At 39.9% G+C, this 19,726-nt stretch overlaps 1 protein-coding gene across 2 annotated transcripts in view; it reads right to left on the bottom strand.

Moving 5' to 3' along the window:
* E2F5 (E2F transcription factor 5) overlaps positions 1-2,293 on the bottom strand; it is a 28,611-nt gene extending 26,318 nt beyond the window's left edge. The window contains exon 1 of one of the 2 annotated variants that reach the window (XM_032610354.1): positions 1,817-2,293. In XM_032610354.1, coding sequence (XP_032466245.1) covers positions 1,817-2,050 — 234 coding nt within the window. In that variant the 5' untranslated portion in view covers positions 2,051-2,293. The remainder of the gene's footprint in view (positions 1-1,816) is intronic. The other variant, XM_032610353.1, reaches the window with a different exon arrangement.
* Positions 2,294-19,726: the final 17,433 nt, after the last annotated feature.

Below are 19,726 nucleotides of genomic sequence, written 5' to 3'. Positions count from 1 at the left end.
TTATGATATATTAAACTCCATTTCCCACCCATTGCCTCTGTGACTTCTAGACAGCAAAATGTGGCCACAGATGAAGCAGGAAGAAGCCAAAGAACTTAGGGGAAAGCAAGGGCAAAGTTCCACCATATTCCAAGGCAAGTTGCAGAAGCCTTCACAGTCAGCCCTCAGAGTTCAGTTTCATCTGGAAAATCCCAAACTTTCCTGATTCCTTACTGAAGTCACAGGCTACAACTGAACTTCTAGATTTTGAATAGTAGTTTGCAAGCTATGCTTTGTAACATCCCTGGCTTTCACTGATGACCTCATGACTTCCTGTGAAATTCTTTAAACAGAATCCAATTTAGTTCACAACAATTTAAATACTATATATGCCGTAAAGCACTTTCAGGGAGGGAGGTATGGAGGAAAGAGTGGGTGGGGGAAAAAAAAGAGAACAAGAATTTCCAAGGGTGTGGGAAAATTCTCGGAGTAACACTTCAAAAAGAAGAGAGTAGAAACTACTTCCGGATATGCAAAATATGTGCATCGTGCCTCATTTGTATAAACTAGAACAATTCAGATATTTCAACAATCACATACTGAACACCCAGGGAAAGGAGACGGCATTCAATGACATACCTCACCTCCTGCACTACACTGAGAGGAGGGCCCCTAGCAGAGGCCATCAAGTTGGCCTTTGTGAGTTCAGGTCAGGGAGAACTAGAAGATGCTCTCCTGCTCAGATGCTGCTTCTGTTACTCTAGGCACAGCCTTGATGACTGCAGTCACACTCTCAAGCTAGGAAAGGTGGTCCTGACCCTCCCCTAGGTGCTGGGACCAATCCTCTGCAGTGATTACTGACTCGTTAGTAATTTTTGTTTTTATTGCTTTACTTCTTACTTAAACTGCGTGTGCTGGCTGAATTTTAATTCAAGTGTGATCACAGCGCTGTTCCTCAGCGCTGTGGAATCCTTCCAAGTCCTGCCTTAAACGGTTAAGTCATTTTGTTTAACGGAACAGCTTTTGATGCATGTTGCCGTTTGAAAATTCCAAACTGTAGTAAAAGACGAAGCACACGGTCTCGTGAAATAGGAGTTTACTGAGCGCTTCCATCTTTTGGGGTGGAAATTATAAAACACCCCCTTTTCGTGTGATGGCAAATCTCGCTTTTAGAAATTTATATCAGATATCAAATTAAGTCACAAGTCAAATATCCCTCTTAATCATCAGGATGATGAAAAGAAGTGCACAAGGAAGAGGTTTTTTAAATTACTACTATTGTTTTAACGGGGAGGGCCGAAGAGTTCACGTTTTTGTGTGTGTGTCATCCAGAAAAGGTGGCAAAATCGGATTTTGTTTGATTGTTCGTTTTAAACAACCGAAACACGGTCTCAGCAAGAATCGCCTATTAAAACCATCAATTTCCAACAGCAAAATCAATCCCAAGGGTGCCTCGGGGCAAAGCGCCCGGGTAACCCCTGCGCCTCTGCCACAGGTGGACGCGGAGCAACAAGGACACTCGGTCGCCTTCGGGTCCTTACGCCCAGAGCCTGAAGCCACGCGGGCGCGCCCGAGCTCCTGGGCTCTTTGTCGAGAGCCCGGCGCAGCGCCGGGCCCCATTGGTTAACGCGGTCGGTCCGGGCCATCCTGGTCCCGCGTCCCTCCCCCATCCCGGCGTCCAGGGCCTGGGCGCCGGCCACGTGGCCCCTGCTCGCGGGTTTCCAGGTCCCCGGGATGCGCGACCACGCCGCGCCGCCCAACCCACGCGACAAGGGGGTGGTCTTCTCCCAGGACCGCGGGCTCGGAAGTCCGCCCCCTCCCCGCCTCCCGCACTCACCGCTTTGAGATCCAGGACGCCGTCCTTGGCCTCCTGAAGCAGCGACACGAACTTGGTGGTGAGCAGTCCCAGGCTCTTCTCGTGCCTGCTGCTGCCGCCCCCGCCGCCCCCGAGAGGCGGCGGCGGCGGCGGCGGCGGGGGCTGCGCCTGGGACTGCTGCGGCTGCGGCCGCTGGCCCTGCCCCTGGCCCTGCGGCGCCGGCTGCCCGGAGCCCGCGGGCTCGGCCGCCGCCATCGCGTCCCCGCGCCGCGGTGGTGCGGCCCCCGCGCTCGGCCACCTGCCGGGTCGGCTCCGCGGCGGCCGCTGCCGTCGCCGCCCGCCGAGGGCGGGACGAAGGGTCGCGGGCTCCTGCAAACAACAGGTGTGCTGCGCCCACCCGCCTGGGGGCCGCTCGGCGCGCCGGGCCTCCGCCCCCTCCCCGAGCCTGGGGACGCGAGAAGGAAGCCCACGATCGAGGGGAGGGGGAGTGGAAGCGAGAAGAAGGGGCGGCTAGGGGTGGGGACCCGAGTTTAAATGGCAGGAAGTGACGCCGCGGCCCGCCGTTGCTTGGAAACGCATTTTTCTGTAGGAAGGAGGGGCGAGCGGAGAGGAGGGCAGCGTCGGTGACTGGGTTTCACACTTGCCTCCCTGCTGTTGGCGAGCCGACTCCGGGAGCGGCGACCTCCCGCAGCAACGCCGGGAGGAAACAAGGGCTTCAGGGCAGGAAAAAACCCTGCCGGGTGGCCATCAATTTCTGAGCCGCTGGGTCCGTAGAACTACACGAGATTAGCCTTCTGTCACTTACCTTGATTGGGCGGTTTCTGCTGTCTGCTCTTTTCGAGCTTTAGGATCCTTTGCAAATATTTCAGTGACTCGGACCAAGTGCAGGGTTATATTCCATAGATTATCTTTTTGGATTTGAAATACAGGAAAAACAGAATCATGGAGTCATAGGTAGAGATACTGGGGTGTGGAGGGAGAGGTCCTGAATTGCTCAGACTCGCCGCTGGACTCCAGATCTCCTGCATTTACAACAGTGTTCTTAATACCTTACTGGAACCAAATTATATTGTGTTATTTAGAATATTAGGCACCCACAGGTTCTTGTGTTTCGTGATACCCCAAACTATTGATGGGAAATGAGATAACACACAGATCTGGGTAAAAGTTTTTTCTCATTTGATTACAAACTCTCGAGAGTCAGAACTAAATTTTAAATGAGTTGGTGTCACACACACCACTTTGGATATAGTAGATGCTCAATAAATATTAGGTGAATGAAAATTCCATATGATGGTAATTAATCAAGAAAGTTTCATGCAAGAAATATTTTAAATTTAAAATAACAATAAACTAGCAAAAAAAGGGTCACTGGAATGAAGTGAAATACTCAGCAGCATTAGCTAGTAAAACTGGACACACCATTTATAACAAAATATTTATGCTTCCAATTCATAGGTACAGAACTTCATTAATAACCAACCTTTATTTAATCAAAGAACTCTATAAGCAAAACTTGGAATTAAAAATCTTTAGTAGGGCTTCCCTGGTGGCGCAGTGGTTGAGAGTCCGCCTGCTGAGGCAGGGGACACGGGTTCGTGCCCCGGTCCGGGAAAATCCCTCATGCCGCGGAGCGGCTAGCCCCGTGAGCCATGGCCGCTGAGCCTGCGCATCCGGAGCCTGTGCTCCGCAACGGGAGAGACCACAACAGTGAGAGGCCCGCGTACCGCAAATTTAAAAAAAAAAAAAATTCTTTAGTAAAACATGAAAAATTCAATTAATAAAACCACTCAATTTAAGTTATCTCAAAATGGGTTCTGCTATGTGATTTGGCATTAACAAAACTATTATTTTACAAATTAAATTAATTTGCAAATTAGTTTTATTGTTAATAAATCAATAGAATTAATAAATACAATAGTGTTTCTTAAGGAGGTTTTAGTTTTAATTTGAAGTGGTAACATTGTGCTATAGATGCAGGGACAGGAATTGATAAAAATAAAGTTGTTATTTTAAAAAACTTTTTTATATGTGTCTTAGCCTGGTCTGCCATAACAAAAATACCATAGACAAGATGACTTAAACAACAGAAATTTATTTTCTCACAGTTCTGGAGTCTGGAAATTCAGGTGCCAGCATGGTCAGGTTCTGGTGAGGCCTCTCTTCCTGGCTTGTAGACAGCTACCTTCTCTCTGTGTCCTCACATAGCAGAGAGAGAGAGCAAACAAGTTCTCCCATGTCTTTTCTTATAAGGGCACTAATCCCATCATGAGGTCCCCACTATGTGACCTCGTCTAAACCTATACCTCTCGAAGGCTCTCTCTCCAAATGTGGTTAGGGCTTTAACATATGAATTTGGGGGAGACACAATTCATTCCATAGCATGCAGTATTAAATCATAATAACTATTTTGGTAATTTTTTAATTGTTCTTTTTAATTTCAGTTTTTAAAGTTTTTCTACAACGCAGTTATTATTAATGATGCTAATAGGTCATTTGAAATTTATTTTGCAATATTTTTGTGTTTTTCACAATGAATTTTTTATTTGTTTAAACTCAGTAGGATTCAACTAAAACACATTCACAAGTTAGCAGCTATTTCAATTAGCCTTCAAAATCCTATGTCTGTCAGAGAAACTACAAATTACTTACACCAGTGGCTTCCAAACTTTAAGGAGAAAAATCATCTATGGTGTTTGTTTAAAATGTGATTCTTTTTTCCAAATTTCAGAGATTAAATCAGCATTTGATTTGAGAATTTGACCTGGGAATCTGCATTTCTTCACAGATAGTTTCAGGTAATTCTCATGCACACAGTCACCCCTTTGAGAAACACTGAATAACACAATGAAAAATAATAAAATATATCATTTTTCCTAAAACTGCTAAAGATCAGAGCCTGATAATGCATAAGTCTTTTTAATATTTTGAAATTTCTGCTAATGAATTATTTAAAAATGTGATTTTTAAAAATCAGAATATAAATAATCTTTAAGAAACTGATATTGGTCACTGTTTGAAGTATATTACTCTGAATTTGATTTCTGTATCCTTTCGGCTATAAAGGAGACAACTCTAAATGGCTATCAATTGCTACACTAGTTCTTTGTACCAATTCTGACAAAAGCCTAATAATTCTTTCCATCAAAAGTTAGGACTCATAGCATATTCTCAAGAAGTAGGTAAGATTTTTGTGCACTAGAATAATCCAGTTAAACTAAACCGTATTGCATTGACCTATGTAGTACTAAATGCATGACAGTAATCCTTTGTTAAATTCAGACTAATTACACCGGATTAACTGGGCAGATATTATGATCTATTATAATATTGTTTATATGCTCCTGATTATATTTTCATTATTTTTATGCATTTTGGAAGTGCAGCTGCTTAGCCAATTCAGGAGTAGGAGGGAGGACTTCAATGTTTTGAATTCGACGGAATGACTTATTAGCCCATAGCTCACTGGACTGAGTGTCACATTTGTGGAATTTCACATATGTTATTTTCATAGAAGTCCAGGATCAGTTTAATATATGTGCAGTTGTGTCATAATGTAGTAGTTAACTATTCAAGAAAATTCAACCAAATTTTATTTTGTTCACTGATGGTGGCGTACTGATTTTCAAATGCATGAGCCTATCAGTTGGAAGTGATAGGTTGGAACTCCTATCTCCTTTGAGATAGGTCTCCTTTGAGCTAAGAAACTTCATCAAAAGGCTGCTTACATCAGCTTTATTACACCCTTGTTTAATCTGTTCTAAGTTAATGAAGATAAAATTTGGCTTTCCGTTTTTCCTTCCAAATCTTACAACACACAAACATCTATCTTATGCATTTTCAAGATTAAAAAAATTAGGTAAACACATATGTTTCAAAGATTATTAATCCTCACATTATGACAAACAACATTATTTTTTACCTACCTATAACCTGCATGGTATAGTAATAATATGATAGATAACCCATAGACCTTGACTTCAGAAGTGTGTACCCTGTAAGCAGAAATGGGAAATGAAGATTACATTCAAACACCTATAGAAATATAATTCACACACATTAAAGAGATTTTAAATTTTATTTAGTGACTTATACTCTACCTTATTGCCCTATCAAGGCAGATTACCGAAAGAGGGAAGCTTACATTCAGAAGGCAGCTTACATTCAAAAATATGGCATGATATTAAAAGAAACAAATAGTTGCTTCTAAATCTTCTTGAAGAGTCAGATTGAAAATTCGAATTCTCATCTTCATTAAGATAAAACTTACGATTTGATGTTGGGGTTTGAACTTCAACCACACATATTCAAATGTAAGAACAAGGGATCCAAGTTTGTTGTAACAAAAATAAACTCAACTAATATACACTAGAAGCTTCTATTTACTAAAACCTGAACAGTCCTCTGACTGCTCTTGTGGATAAAAAGGGAAGATAAATATGGTCAAACATTTACAGAAACTGTATGTCACTTAGACCTTCCTGAAAAATCAAGTTGCTCAGCAACTCTCCCACTGGAAACACTGTTGATAACACTGTTTTTTTGAAATTTCAGTAAGGTAAAAGTGTTTATCACTAAACTACCAAAGCAAGATGACTGCCGTGCAAATAATAAGCCATAGCATAAAGACCTCCTATTCACAATACATTGCCCCAATTAAGACACAAACTTAAAAATCATACGCTCTGATACAAACCCTTTGGTAACTAAGACCCTGTGTCAACCTAGAGTTGAAAATTTTTGAATTTATCACCGAGAGAGTAATTCTAAAAGTGGTTTTATCAAAAGAATTTCTCACCAGTGAATGGTCCCCACATCATTCAATTCCTTGTGTAGTGTCACATCTATTCCCTAGAATGAAAAAATAAAGCACTCTAAAATAAATCCCTCAAGATAATGATTATAGGTACCCTAGAATTATGTAATGTTAATAAATGTACCATCCTATCTTGCTCTACTGTAATTGACTATTTTATTTATAAAAATACCTATTTATTTAATTATATGTGTGCCATTTATAAAAATTAAGGAATTTATTCAGCAAAAATTAAATTCAGACTCTCAGTGGATATCTCCCAACTAAGTCATGTTAGCCATACACATTATAAAATGAAATAATACATGCTTTTAGAATCTCTGAAAAAATAGTGCTTTGTAAACTGGAAAAATAAATTACCTTTGGGATCTTTCCTCAGTCAGTAGATCATCCAACAATTTATCTGTCTTTTGTAATTGTGTGATATACATATTACTAGTGTTAACAGAATGACTGTAGCTGATACATGGTAAATCTTTTGTTATTTTAATACTTTCATGATTAATTTAATGTGGATTAGGCAAAAATTAAAAATAAACATGACCAAAACATTAAACTAGTGATTTCATTTATGTTATTTAAGTTGTGGCTAAAAGGGATATTTAACTTTTAAAAGTAAGTCCATGTTTGGAAAACTGATAAGAAACTAATAGTTTGGGTAGTGTGAAACCCAAAAATCATGAAGGTGAAATTAATGATGTTATGCCAATTTTTATATGGTCAGTTTATTCAATGATCATAATCAGTTGAACTTTGGTAAACACTTATATGACAGGAAGAAAACCATTTAGAAAACTTAAACTACTCTTGTAGTTTTTAGCCAATTATGCATCACAAAGAATTTCCTCTCAAAGTTCAGAATTGTTATGTGGGTTTTATCAGTAAAGAGAGCAAGTAGACAGATTTCATAAGATCAGTAATGTTTACAAAATAGTAGGTGATACCTGCCAGCATTGTTAGCACTGAGTAGGAGGGAGAGTCCAGGATTTGAAAGTATAAACTAGTGTTCTCTTCACCACTGTCCAGAAGAAAATATCTGTCAGTCAAGAAGCCCCTCCCCACAAAGGTTTAAGGATAATGGAAAGAAGTGGTATAGACCAATCTTCAAAGTCTCCCACTGTGTTCTTACTTTCAGGGGACCACATCCTAAGAAAACAGACTCTAAAATCAAGACAGGTACATTACCAACAAATATAGCAGTATGTATATGGAAGTGAAAAACTGGCAAACAAAAATAAGATAATCCATTGAAAGTTGTGGCAGCTATGAGAACAGCCTACTGCAAGGTGGGAGGTGGTTGGGAAGCATATAACCATGAAGTGAGTCAAGAGTAACTATCTACTGTGGGCAGTACTGCCAGACAGTAGTCAAAATCCTAGAAAGATATTGAAAATCCTTATGATATTGAACTAGACCTCAAATTCTCAAGATCATAAGAACAACCATTTCCTTAGGTTTAAGTAAAAGATATTCCAAGAATTTGATAAAATGGAAAATAAAAATCCAACCTCAATTATAAATCACATTCTTACTTAGATCCATGTGTATATAAGCAGACTACACCTTATATACTTCTTGAAGGAAGTATAAGGAAAAATTCAGTTTACTTACAGATGTAACAACTATACTTCTAAATTCCTTTCCAAAACCTGGTAGGAGTCATGGTGGAAAACTGTACAGCAGCCCTTGGACATGAGTGTTTTGATTTGGTGAGACTCAGGTTAAGACCCACAGACTGATCACCCTATATAATTTCCTCTAAGTATGTATATCAAACCAAAGAGAGTGGCCACGTGGGAAGGATGCTTACCCTTTCTTTAAAGCCTGAACATATCCTCAGCTAGATCCTGAGGTAAGGGTTGAGGGTGGGGATTGGTTTTAGCTTTTGTTTCATAAGTTTTAATAAATAGATGTTTGTTTCTTTTGCTTTGTAGGTGGCTGTCTGTATGCCTGATTCAATAGACCTCTCAAAGAGTGATAATGGGGTAAGAGATTTGGTAGGCAGCTCTAGAAAGGACAAGGTTTGAGCTATCTGATGGGAAGCAATTGGGTCAGACTGTTGACTTAGACCCAAGCTGTGCCACTGATGGTGGGAATAAGAGCATGACTGAGCTGTAATGAAAGAACTCAATCAGAATCTAGGCACCCTAAAACAGCTGTCTTAAATTTATGTACTCCCGAGGAGACACTTGGACAAAAGCAGTGGTTACATGCACTTAACATAATTGAGTCAATTATATTAATAAAATGTGTTTAGCTGGTCATATCTCCTTTGATCACTGTGATTCAAGCCATGTACATTAGGTGTGAGCAGCAATACCATCTCTCCAGAGGAAGTAAAAAATAGATAACTGAGGACCACCTTTGGTATTTCCACTCTATCTCCTTTCAATCCTCCAGTATGTCCAGCTGATAAATCATAAATCAGATGGAATATCAAGATTTCTTGATAAAAGTCTACCAATTGAATTAAGCAATCACAACTTTGGCAATGTTGCTCTCCCACACCTATAAAATCTGGATTCACCTACTATTTGTCACAGATTTATTTACTGGGACTTTCAATGATGAGATCAACCTAAGGACATTACTATAATCAACCGCATTGATGATATTTAAATGTTAGTAGGATTTAATGAAGCAAGATATCAACTTCTTATTCACTAATATCTCAACAAAAAGGAGAAGGGATAAATTGTTATCTCTCCAAAAAACTTAGGGTCTTACCATGTAAGTGAACATACTGGAATTCCAATGGATGAGAGAAGGTAGAATATCTTTTCTAATTATACTCCAGAATATTAAACTGAAACCTCTACCCTAACATCCCAACCTTGACGGAGCCAGCAGTCTTGAGATAGCATACCTTGGCCTTGGGAATTTGATGTGCTGTATGTACTAGTTAAGCTGGAAGTCTAGTAAATTTGAGTTGAGGTACTTTTTTTTTTTTTTTTTTTTTTGCAGTACGTGGGCCTCTCACTGTTGCGGCCTCTCCCAGCGCGGAGCACAGGTTCCGGCTGCGCAGGCTCAGTGGCCATAGCTCACGGGCCCAGCCGCTCCGCGGCATGTGGGATCTTCCCGGACTGGGGCACGAACCCATGTCCACTGCATCGGCAGGTGGACTCTCAACCACTGCGCCACCAGGGAAGCCCAAGTTGAGGTACTTTTAAATCAAGATTTTGGATTCAGGAATAAGCTTCAGTTGTAATCAACCCTTCTTAGGTCCCATGACCCAGAAAGTCAAATAATTTTTTAAACCTCTAACATCTTTTCAATCATCTTTAGACAAAAGGCACACACACACACACAGCATATGTCAATACAGAGCCCATTTCTGTATCACACAACGGCCTGAACTACCTGTTATGAATTGAGGGCTCTTAGCTCTTCCTTCTCACAGATAAGTAAGCCTAGTACTCTAGCAGCTAGTAGAAATGATGTAATCAAGATTAGATAAATGGTAATAACTAAACAAGCTTGATGGAGCATGTGCTACCTTAGTGCACACTAAGGATTCCAAAATCTTCCTGAAGTGTCCCTTCATATTATATCATCTATTTTAACAAATTGGGATCAACCACATGCTGAGCTCATCATCAGGCAAAAAACTTGATGATTTATGAATGGGGCTGACTGGTATTTGGCTGAACAATATCTATGGATCACAGTTGATTTGTATCCTCACTTTTACCTAGCCACACAATATTAAGGAACTACTCTTTCCTGCAGGAGGTTGAAGTAGACAAAAGTCTCCTTGATAATTAGCTTGACAGTGACTACTGTGGACAGGGGACTTTTAACGGGAAAGAAGCGCACATGGCCATCTACCACCAACAGTATGGTCAGAGGTGAAATATCAAGTATCTAATCGTTCAGAGAAGAAATCCAGGCTGGTGTGGCCATCAAAGCCATTCTTTAACATTGACATACACATCATAGGGGGTACATATTAGTAGAGACTTACTATAAGTGAGTTTATAAATATTATTTATAATTAATGGCCACCAGAAATTATCAACTTATTACTCACCATATTGAATGAGTTGAGAACTATTCCTTCCTTCTCTCTTTTCTGAAAGAGTATGGCTGTGGACTGATTTTATTTATTTTTAAAATATTTTACAGAATTCACTGGCAAAGCTGTCTGAACCTGAGCTTTTCTTTGTAGGAATTCAGTTTACTTATTATAGGTTTATTCAGATATTCTAGTTTTTCTTGAGTCAGTTTTGGTAAATTGTATCTTTTCAAAAATTTGTTCAACTAAGTCATCTAATTTGTCAGCGTAAAGTTGTTAATCATATTTCTTACAATCCTTTTTAGCATCTTTAGAGTCTGTAATGCTGACCCTTCTTCATTCTTGATTTTAGAAATTTTTATTCTCTCTTCTTTATTGCCCAGAGTTGTTAAAAGTGCATCATTTTTTGAAAATATTTTCAAAGAACCAACTTTTGGTTTGATTGCTAGTTTCTCTATTGCTTTTTTTGTTTCTTTTCTATTTGATTGATTTCTGCTCTGAGATTTAATATTTTTATCCTTGGGGTTAAGTGGATCTTCTTTTTCTGGTTTCTTTTCTTTCTTTCTTTTCTTTTCTTTTTTTTTTTTGGCTGCATTGGGTCTTCGTTGCTGCATGCCAGCTTTCTCTAGCTGTGGCGAGCAGGGGCTACTCTTCGTTGCAGTGTGTGGGCTACTCATTGTGATGGCTTGTTGCAGAGTACATGCTCTAGGCACAGGGGCTTCAGTAGTTGTGGTGTGCGGGCTCTAGGGCACGCAGGCTTCAGTAGCTGTGGCGCGCGGGCTCAGTAGTTGTGGCTCATGGGCTCTAGAGCGCAGGCTCAGTACTCGTGGCACACGGGCTTAGTTGCTCCGCAGCATGTGGGAATCTTCCCGGACCAGGGATCAAACCCGTGTCCCCTGCATTGGCAGGTGGATTCTTAAACACTGTGCCACCAAGGAAGTCCCTTTCTGATTTCTTAAAAAGGAAACTTAAATTACTGATTTGAAACCTTTCCTTCTTTCTAACATAGGCATTTAAATCTATAAATTTCTCTCTAAACATTGTTTTGCTGCATCCCATAATGTTTTCCATGTTCTATTTTCATTTTCATCCAATTCAAAATATTTTCTACACTTTGTGATTTTTTTTATTGAGATATACTTGATTTACAATATTATGTGTTTCAGGTGTACAACATAGTAATTAATTTTAAAAAAGGTATTATATTCCATTTATAGTTATTATAAAATATTGGCTATATTCCCTATGTTGTATAATATATTCTTATAGTTTATTTTATATATAGTAGTTTGTATCTCTAATCCTCTACTTTTATCTTATCTACCCCCCTTTCCTCTCCCCACTGGTTACCACTAGTTTATTTTCTATAACTGTGAGTCTGTTTCTATTATGTTATATTCCCTAAGTTTGTTTTATTTTTAGATTCCACATATGTGATACCATAGCAATATTTGACTTCCTCTGCCTAACTTATTTTACTAAGCCTAATACATACCAGGTCCATTCATGTTATTAAAAATGGCAAAATTTCATTCTTTTTTGTGGCTGAGTAGTATTCCATAGTAAATATATTCCACATTGTCTTTATCCATTCATCTAGTGATGGACACTTAAGTTGCTCCCCTAGTTTGGCTATTGTAAATAATGCTGCTATCAACATTGGAGTGCATGTATCTTTTAAATTAGTGTTTTCATTTTCTTTGAATATATACCCAGGAGTGGAATTGCCAGATCATATGTAGTTTTATTTTTAGTTTTTTTAAAGTATGTATTTATTTTTTATTTATTTATTTTGGCCATGCTAGGTCTTAGTTTTGGCATGTGGGCTCTTAGTTGTGGCATGTGGATTTCTTAGTTGCAGCATGTGGACTCTTAGTTGCAGGATGCATGTGGGATCTAGTTCCCCAACCAGGGACTGAACTTGGGCCCCCTGCATTGAGAGCGCAGAGTATTACCCACTGGCCCACCAGGGAAGTCCCTATTTTTAGTTTTTTGAGAAACCTCCAAACTGATTTCCACAGTGGCTACACCAATTTACGGTTCCCTTTTCTCTACACCCTTGCCAATATTTATTATTTGTGATCTTTTTGATGATAGTTTATTCTGGCAGGTGTGAAGTGATATCTCATTGTAGTTTTGATTTGCATTTCTCTGATGATTATTGATGTTGAGCATCTTTTCATGTACCTGTTGGCCATCTGTATGTCTTCTTTGGAAAAATGTCTATTCAAATCCTCTGCCCATTTTCTAATCAATGGTTTGGTTGTTTGTTTGTTTGATATCAAGTTGTATGAGCTGTTTATATATTTTGGATATTAACCCCTTATTGGTCATATCACTTACAAATATTTTCTCCCATTCAGTAGGTTGTCTTTTCATTTTGTCGATGGTTTCCTTTGCTGTGCAAAACCATTTACATTTAGCTAGGTTCTATTCACTAAATTTTGCTTTTGTTTACTTTACCTTAGGAAACAGATCAAAACAAAAATATTGCTATGATATATGTCAAAGAGTGTTCTGCCTATGTTTTCCTCTAGGAATTTTATGGTATCTGGTCTGACATTTAGGTCTTTAATCCATTTTGAGTTCATTTTTGTATGAGAAAATGTTCTAATTTCATTCTTTTACATGTAGCTGTCAAGTTTTCCCAGCACCACTGACTGAAGAGATTGTCTTTTCACCATTGTATGTTCTTGCCTCCTTTGTTGTAGATTAATTGACCATAAGTGTGTGAGTTTATTTCTGGGTTCTCTAATCTGTTCCATTGATCTATGTGTCTATTTTCTGGGCTAGTACCATACTGTTTTGATTATTGTAGCTTTGTAGTATAGTCTGAAGTCAGGGCGCATGATTCCTCCAGCTCTGTTCTTATTTCTTAAGATTGTTTTGCCTATTCAGGGGCTCTTGTGTTTTCATACAAAATTTTAGATTATTTGTTCTAGTTCTGTGAAAAATGCTGTTGGTATTTTGATAGGCGTTGCATTGAATCCGTAGATTGCCTTGGGCAGTATGGTCATTTTAACAATATTAATTCTTCCAATCCATGAACATGGTTTATCTTTCCATCTGTTTTTGTTGTTTTCAGTTTCCTTCATTAGTGTCTTATAATTTTCTGAGTACAGTTCTTTTTACCTTTTTAGGTAAGTTTATTTGTAGGTATTTTATTCTTTTTGAAGCAATGGTAAATATTGCTTCCTTAATTTCTCCTACTGATAGCTTGCTCTTAGTGTATAGAAATGGAACCAATTTCTGTATATTAATTTTGTGTCCTGCAACTTTAACAAATTCATTGTGGAGCTCTAGTAGTTTTTTGGAGGCATCTTAAGGAATTCTATAGCATAATGTCTGCACAAAGTGGCAGTTTTATTTCTTCCTTTCCAATTTGGATTCCCTTTATTTCTTTTTCTTGTCTGACTTCCATGGCTAGGACTTCAATACTATGTTGAATAAAAGTGGTGAAAGTGGGCATCCTTGTCTTGTTCCTGACCTTAGAGGAAATGCTTTCAGTTTTTCACTGTTGAGTATGATGTTAGCTGTGAGCTTATCACATATAGCCTTTATTAATTATACTGAGGTATGTTCCTTCTATGCCCAATTTCTGGAGAGTTTTTGTTATAAAAAATGTTGAATTTTATCAAAAGCTTTTTCTACATCTTTTAAATCATCATATGGTTTTATTTTACAGTTTGTTATTGTGGCTTATCCCATTGACTGATTTGTGGATATTGATCATCTTTGCATCCCTGGGAAAAACCCCACTTGATCATGGTGTATGATCCTTTCAAAATATTGTTGGATTTACTTTGCTAATATTTTCTTGAGTATTTTTGCATCTATGTTCATCAGGGATATCGGGCTGTAATTTTCTTTTTTGTGATATCTTTGTCTGGTTTGGAAGCATTTGTTCCTCTGTAATTTTTTTGAATATTTTGAGAAGGATAGGTGTTAGCTCTTCTCTAAATGTTTGGTAGAAGTCACCTGTGAAGCCATCTGGTCTTGGACTTCTGTTTGTTGGGAGTTTAAAAATTTCTGATTCAATTTCATTACTGGTAATTGGTCTGTTCCTATTTTCTAATTCTTCTTGGTTCAGTCTTGGGAGATTGTACACTTCTAAGAATTTGTCCATTTCCTCTAGTTGTCCATTTTGTTGGCATATTGTTGTTAATAATAGTCTCTTATGATCCTTTGTATTTCTGTGGTGTTGGTTGTAACTTCTCCTTTTTCATTTCTGATTTTATTGATTTGGGCCCTTTCTCTTTTTTTCATGATGGCTAAAAGTTTATCAATTTTGTTTATCTTTTCAAAGAAGCAGCTTTAAGTTTCATTAATCTTCTCTATTTTTTTTAGTCTCTGTTTCATTTAGTTCTGTTCTAATCTTTATGCATTCTTTCCTTCTATTAACTTTGGATTTTTTTTTGTTCTTCTATTTCTAGATCCTTTAAGTGTAAGGTTAGGTTGTTTATTTGAGATTTTTCTTGATTCCTTGGGTAAGCTTGTATCACTGTACACTTGTCTTTTAGATCTGCTCTTACTGCAACCCATAGATTTTGGATCATTGTGTTTTCATTTTCATCTCTCAGACATTTTTTTGATTTCCTCTTTGATGCCTTCAGTGATCTATTGGTTGTTTGATAGCATATTATTTAGCCTCCACATGTTTGTGTTTTTTGCAGTTTTTTTTTTCTTGTAGTTAATTCCTAGTCTCATAGCATTTTGGTTGGAAAATGTGCTTGATATGATTTCAGTTTACTTAAATTTACCAAGGCTTGTTTTGTGGTCTAGCATGTGGTCCATCCTGGAGAATGTTCTGTGTGCCTTTGAAAAGAATGTGTATTCTGCTGCTTTTAGATGGAATGTTCCATGTATATCTATTAAGTTCTTCTGATCTAATGTGTCCTCTAAGGCCAGTATTTCCTTATTGATTTTCTATCTGGGTGATCTGTCCCTTGATGTAAGCAGAGTTTTAAGTCCCCTACTATTATTGTGTTACTGTCAATTTCTCCCTTTATGTTAGTTATTGTTTGCCTTATGTATTTATGTTCTCCTATGTTGGGTGCATATGTATTTACAGTTGTTATATCTTCTTGGATTGATCCCTTCATCATTAAGTAATGTTCTTCTTTGCTTCTTATAACAGTCTGTTTTAAAGTCCATTTTCTCTGATATTTGTATTGCTACTCCAGCTTTCTTTTGATTCCCATTTGCATGGAATAATTTCTTCCATGCCCTCACTTTCAGTCTGTGTGTCTTTAGATCTGAAGTGAGTCTCTGGTAAGCAACATATATATGGGTCTCATTTTGTATTCATTCAACCACTCTATGTCTTTTGATTGGAGCATTTAGTCCATTTACTTTTAAAGTAATTATTGATATGTATGTTCTTATTGCCATTTTGTGAATTGTTGTGGGATTATTTTTGTGGGATTTTTGTTGTTGTTCCTTTTGTCTTCTTTTGTTCTATTCTCTTGTGATTTGGTGTCTATCTTGAGTGTTATACCTGGATTTCTTTCTTTGTTTTGTGTGTGTTATCTATTATAGATTTTTTGTTTTCCTTGCTGCTTTTAATATTCTCTATCTTTAATTTTTCCATTTTAATTACAATGTGTCTTGGTGTTGTTCCTCTTTGGGTTAATATTGTTTGGGACTCTCCATGCTTCCTGGACTTTGATGTCTATTTCCTTTCCTAGGTCAGGACATTTTTTAGCTATTATGTCTTCAAATATGTTCTCAGTCCCTTTCTCTCTCTCTTCTCCTTCTGGAACCCCAATAATGCAAATGTTAGTAGACTTGATGTTGTCCCAAAGGTCTCTTAAACTGTCTTCATTTCTTCTCATTCTTTTTTTTGTTTGGCGTCAGTGATTTCCATTACCTTGTCTTCCAGCTTGCTGATCCTTTCCTCTGTATAATTTAGTCTACTGTTGATTTCATCTAGTGTATTTTTCATTTCAGTTATTGTAGTCTTGGTCTTTGTTTGGTTGTTATTTGTATTTTCTAACACTTTGTTGTTAAATACTTCTAACTTCTCAATCTGTGCATCCACTCTTCTACTGAGTTCTTTGATCATCTTTACAATTGTTACCCTGAACTCTTTCCCAAGTAGATTGCCTATCTCTATTTCAGTTCTTTTTCTGGGGTTTTATCTTGTTCCTTCTTTTGGAACATGTTCCTCTGTCACTTTATTTTGCCTAACTTGCTGTTTTTATTTCTATGTATTTGGTAGGTTGGTTACATTTTCCAGCCTTGCAGCAGTAGCCTTTTGTAGGAGATGTAGCTATGCATCCCAGCAGTGCACTCCACTCTTGTCACAAGAGCTATATGCTCTAGGGGTGCCCCCTATGTGGGTTCCTTGGGTCCTTCTGTGGTGGTGGGCTGACTACTGTGGGAAGTCTGGTAGGCCTGGCTGGTCCCTGGTCCAGTTGGTTGCCAGGCCCTCCTTGTTTGGAGGCTGCTGACCGTTGGTTTTTGAGGCTGTGTCATGAGGTAGCTGGTGGTGGAACCCCAGACGGCTAGTACTCGCTCACTGATGGGCTGTCAGCTTCCAGGAGATCTCAGGGTTGGCTCCTGCCCAGTGGTGGGTGAAGCCATGTTCTGGAGCTAGTGATGACCTACCCATAGGCAAAGCGATGTCCTGAGTTCTGCCTGCAAGGCCCAGGGTGTCCCAGAGCTGTTACTGGATGGGAGTGGTTCCTGACACCCCTGGGTGTGGGGTCTGGGGTATTCTGAAGCTTGTGTTCACCTGCTGGTGGGCAGGGCCAGGGCCCAGCCAGTCCCAGGGCTGGGGCTGGGCTGTTGGTGGGTGGGCTGGGTCCACAGGCTGTGGGGCTGCAGTTGTCCTGGGGCTGGTGTCTGCCCTCTGGTCTGTGAGACTGATCCCAAGGCTAGAGCAGGTTCATGGGTGAGTGAGGCCAGGGATTCTGGGGTTGGTGCCTGCCCACTGGTACGTGGATCTGGATACTAGTGTCTCTGGTTGCAGGGCCCTGGGGTCCCAGGTCTAGGCCTGCACACTGGTGTGTGGGGACAAGTTCCTTGGCCCTCTGGTGGCAGGGTCATGTCCAGGGGAGGCTGTGGGCTCAGTGAGTCTTAAGGCAGCTTCTATGCTGGGGTGTGTGTACAGGGGGCTTTGTCCCTGCTTACTGAGTTGTCCCAGTGTTGGTGACTATAGACTGGTGTGTGGGGGCAGGGCTGGGTCCTGAGGCTTATGAGCTAGAGGGAAGATTCCAAGTCGGCGCTTACAAGCACCAGTGTCCTCGTGGTAGAATGAGCTCCCTCAGATGGCTGCCCCAGTGTCTATGTCTCTAGGATGAGCTCAGTTGCCTCCTGCCTTTCTAGTAAACTCTCTAACATAAGCAGGTTAGGTCTCACCCAGGCTCCTTTCAAACCACTGCTTTTGCACTGGGTCCCAGAGTGTGTGAGATTTTGTGCATGCCCTTTAAGAGTGCAGTCCTTTTATGTTTCTCAACCTTGGAGAAGTGGCCCTCTGTAGGAGATGTCCTATGCATCCCAGCAGTGTACTCCCCTCTTACCACCCAATGGCTAGGGACCAGCTGGTCCCAGGATAGTGTCTGGCCTGCATTTGTGGACTCTGTCTGCATCCTGTAGGACTTTAGTTTTCTTGCTTCTGGTGTCTGCCCCCTGGTGGTTGAAGCTGGTCTGGTCTAGAGACTTGTGCAGGCTTCTAAGCAGGAGGGGCTGGTGCCTGCCCCTAAGGGGCTGGAGTTGGTCTTGGTCCTCTGGTGGGCAGGGCCACGTCTAGGGGCGTGTCTAGAGGTGTCTGTGGGCTCAGCAAGTCTTTAGGAGCCTGTCTGCTGATGGGTGGGGCTGTGTCCCCACTCAGTTTGTTGTTTGGCCTGAGGAATTCCAGCACTAGAGCCTACAGGTTGTTGGGTGGGGCCAGGTCTTGGTGCTAATGACCCAAGCAAGATGTCTCCCTCCAGTGAGAGTTCATATAGATGAACACTCCCCCATATCTCTGCCATCAGTGTCTATGTCCCCATGGTGGGCAAGAGCTGCCCCCCACCTCTCCAGGAGATGCTTCAAGACCGGCAGGTAGGTCTGGTCCAGGCACCTATCAAATTACTGCTTTTGCCCTTGGTCCTGGTATGCATGAGATTTTGTGTGCCCTGTAGAAGTGAAGTCTCTATTTCCCCCAATCCTGTGGGGCTCCTGCAACTAAGCCCCGCTGGCCTTCAAAACTGAATGCTCTGGGAACTTCTCTTCACAGTGCTGGAACCCCAGGCTGGGGCTCAGAACACTCATTCCTGTGGGAGAGCCTCTGTAATATAATTATTCTCCAGTTTGTGGATCACCCACGCAGGGGGGATGAGATTTGATTATATTATGAGTCTGCCCCTCCTACCAGTCTCATTGTGGTTCCTTCTTTATGTCTTTAGCTATAGAGGATATTTTCTGGTAGGTTTCAGTCTTTTTAAATGATATTTTCTGGTAGGTTTCAGTCTTTTTAAATGATGGTTGTTCTGCAGATTTTTGTTATTTTTGTGTGCTCCTGAGAGGAGGTGAGCTTAGGGTCCTTTTACTCTGCCATCTTGGCTGCTGTCCCTCTGTACCTTTCTAGTAAGATTTTAAATGAAGAAGTGTGAGTTTTCCAACTTTTTCAAGATTGATAGTCTAGGTCCCTTGAATTTCTGTGTGAATTTTAGAGACCATGTTGTCAATTTATGCAAATAAGCTAGCCGAGATTTTGGTAGGGATTGCATTTAACCTGTAGATGAGTTTGGGGAGAATTACCACCTTAAGTCTTCCAATCCATGAATATTGTCTTGTTTCCTTTCAACCATGTTTTGTAGTTTTCAGAGTATGAGATTTGCACTTCTTTTGTTATATTTATACCTAAGAATTTTATTCTTTTTTATTCTATTGCCTATGGAGTTCTTTCTTTTTATTTTAAACCACTGTATTAAGGTATGATTGACATGCAAAAGCTGTACATAGTCTGTACAATTTGATGAGCGGGAGTAAGTATAAACTCATGAAACTATCACCATCATTAAGGCCATAAACATATTCAACAACTTCCAGAGTTTCCTCCCACCCTTATTATTATTATCATTTTCTTGTGCTCATTCCTGATTTTAGTAATTTG

This window comes from Phocoena sinus, chromosome 17 (assembly GCF_008692025.1).
Source record: "Phocoena sinus isolate mPhoSin1 chromosome 17, mPhoSin1.pri, whole genome shotgun sequence".
Taxonomy (NCBI): domain Eukaryota; kingdom Metazoa; phylum Chordata; class Mammalia; order Artiodactyla; family Phocoenidae; genus Phocoena; species Phocoena sinus.
Note: the sequence above shows the minus strand (reverse complement) of the source record. Positions and strands in the feature narration are given on the sequence as shown.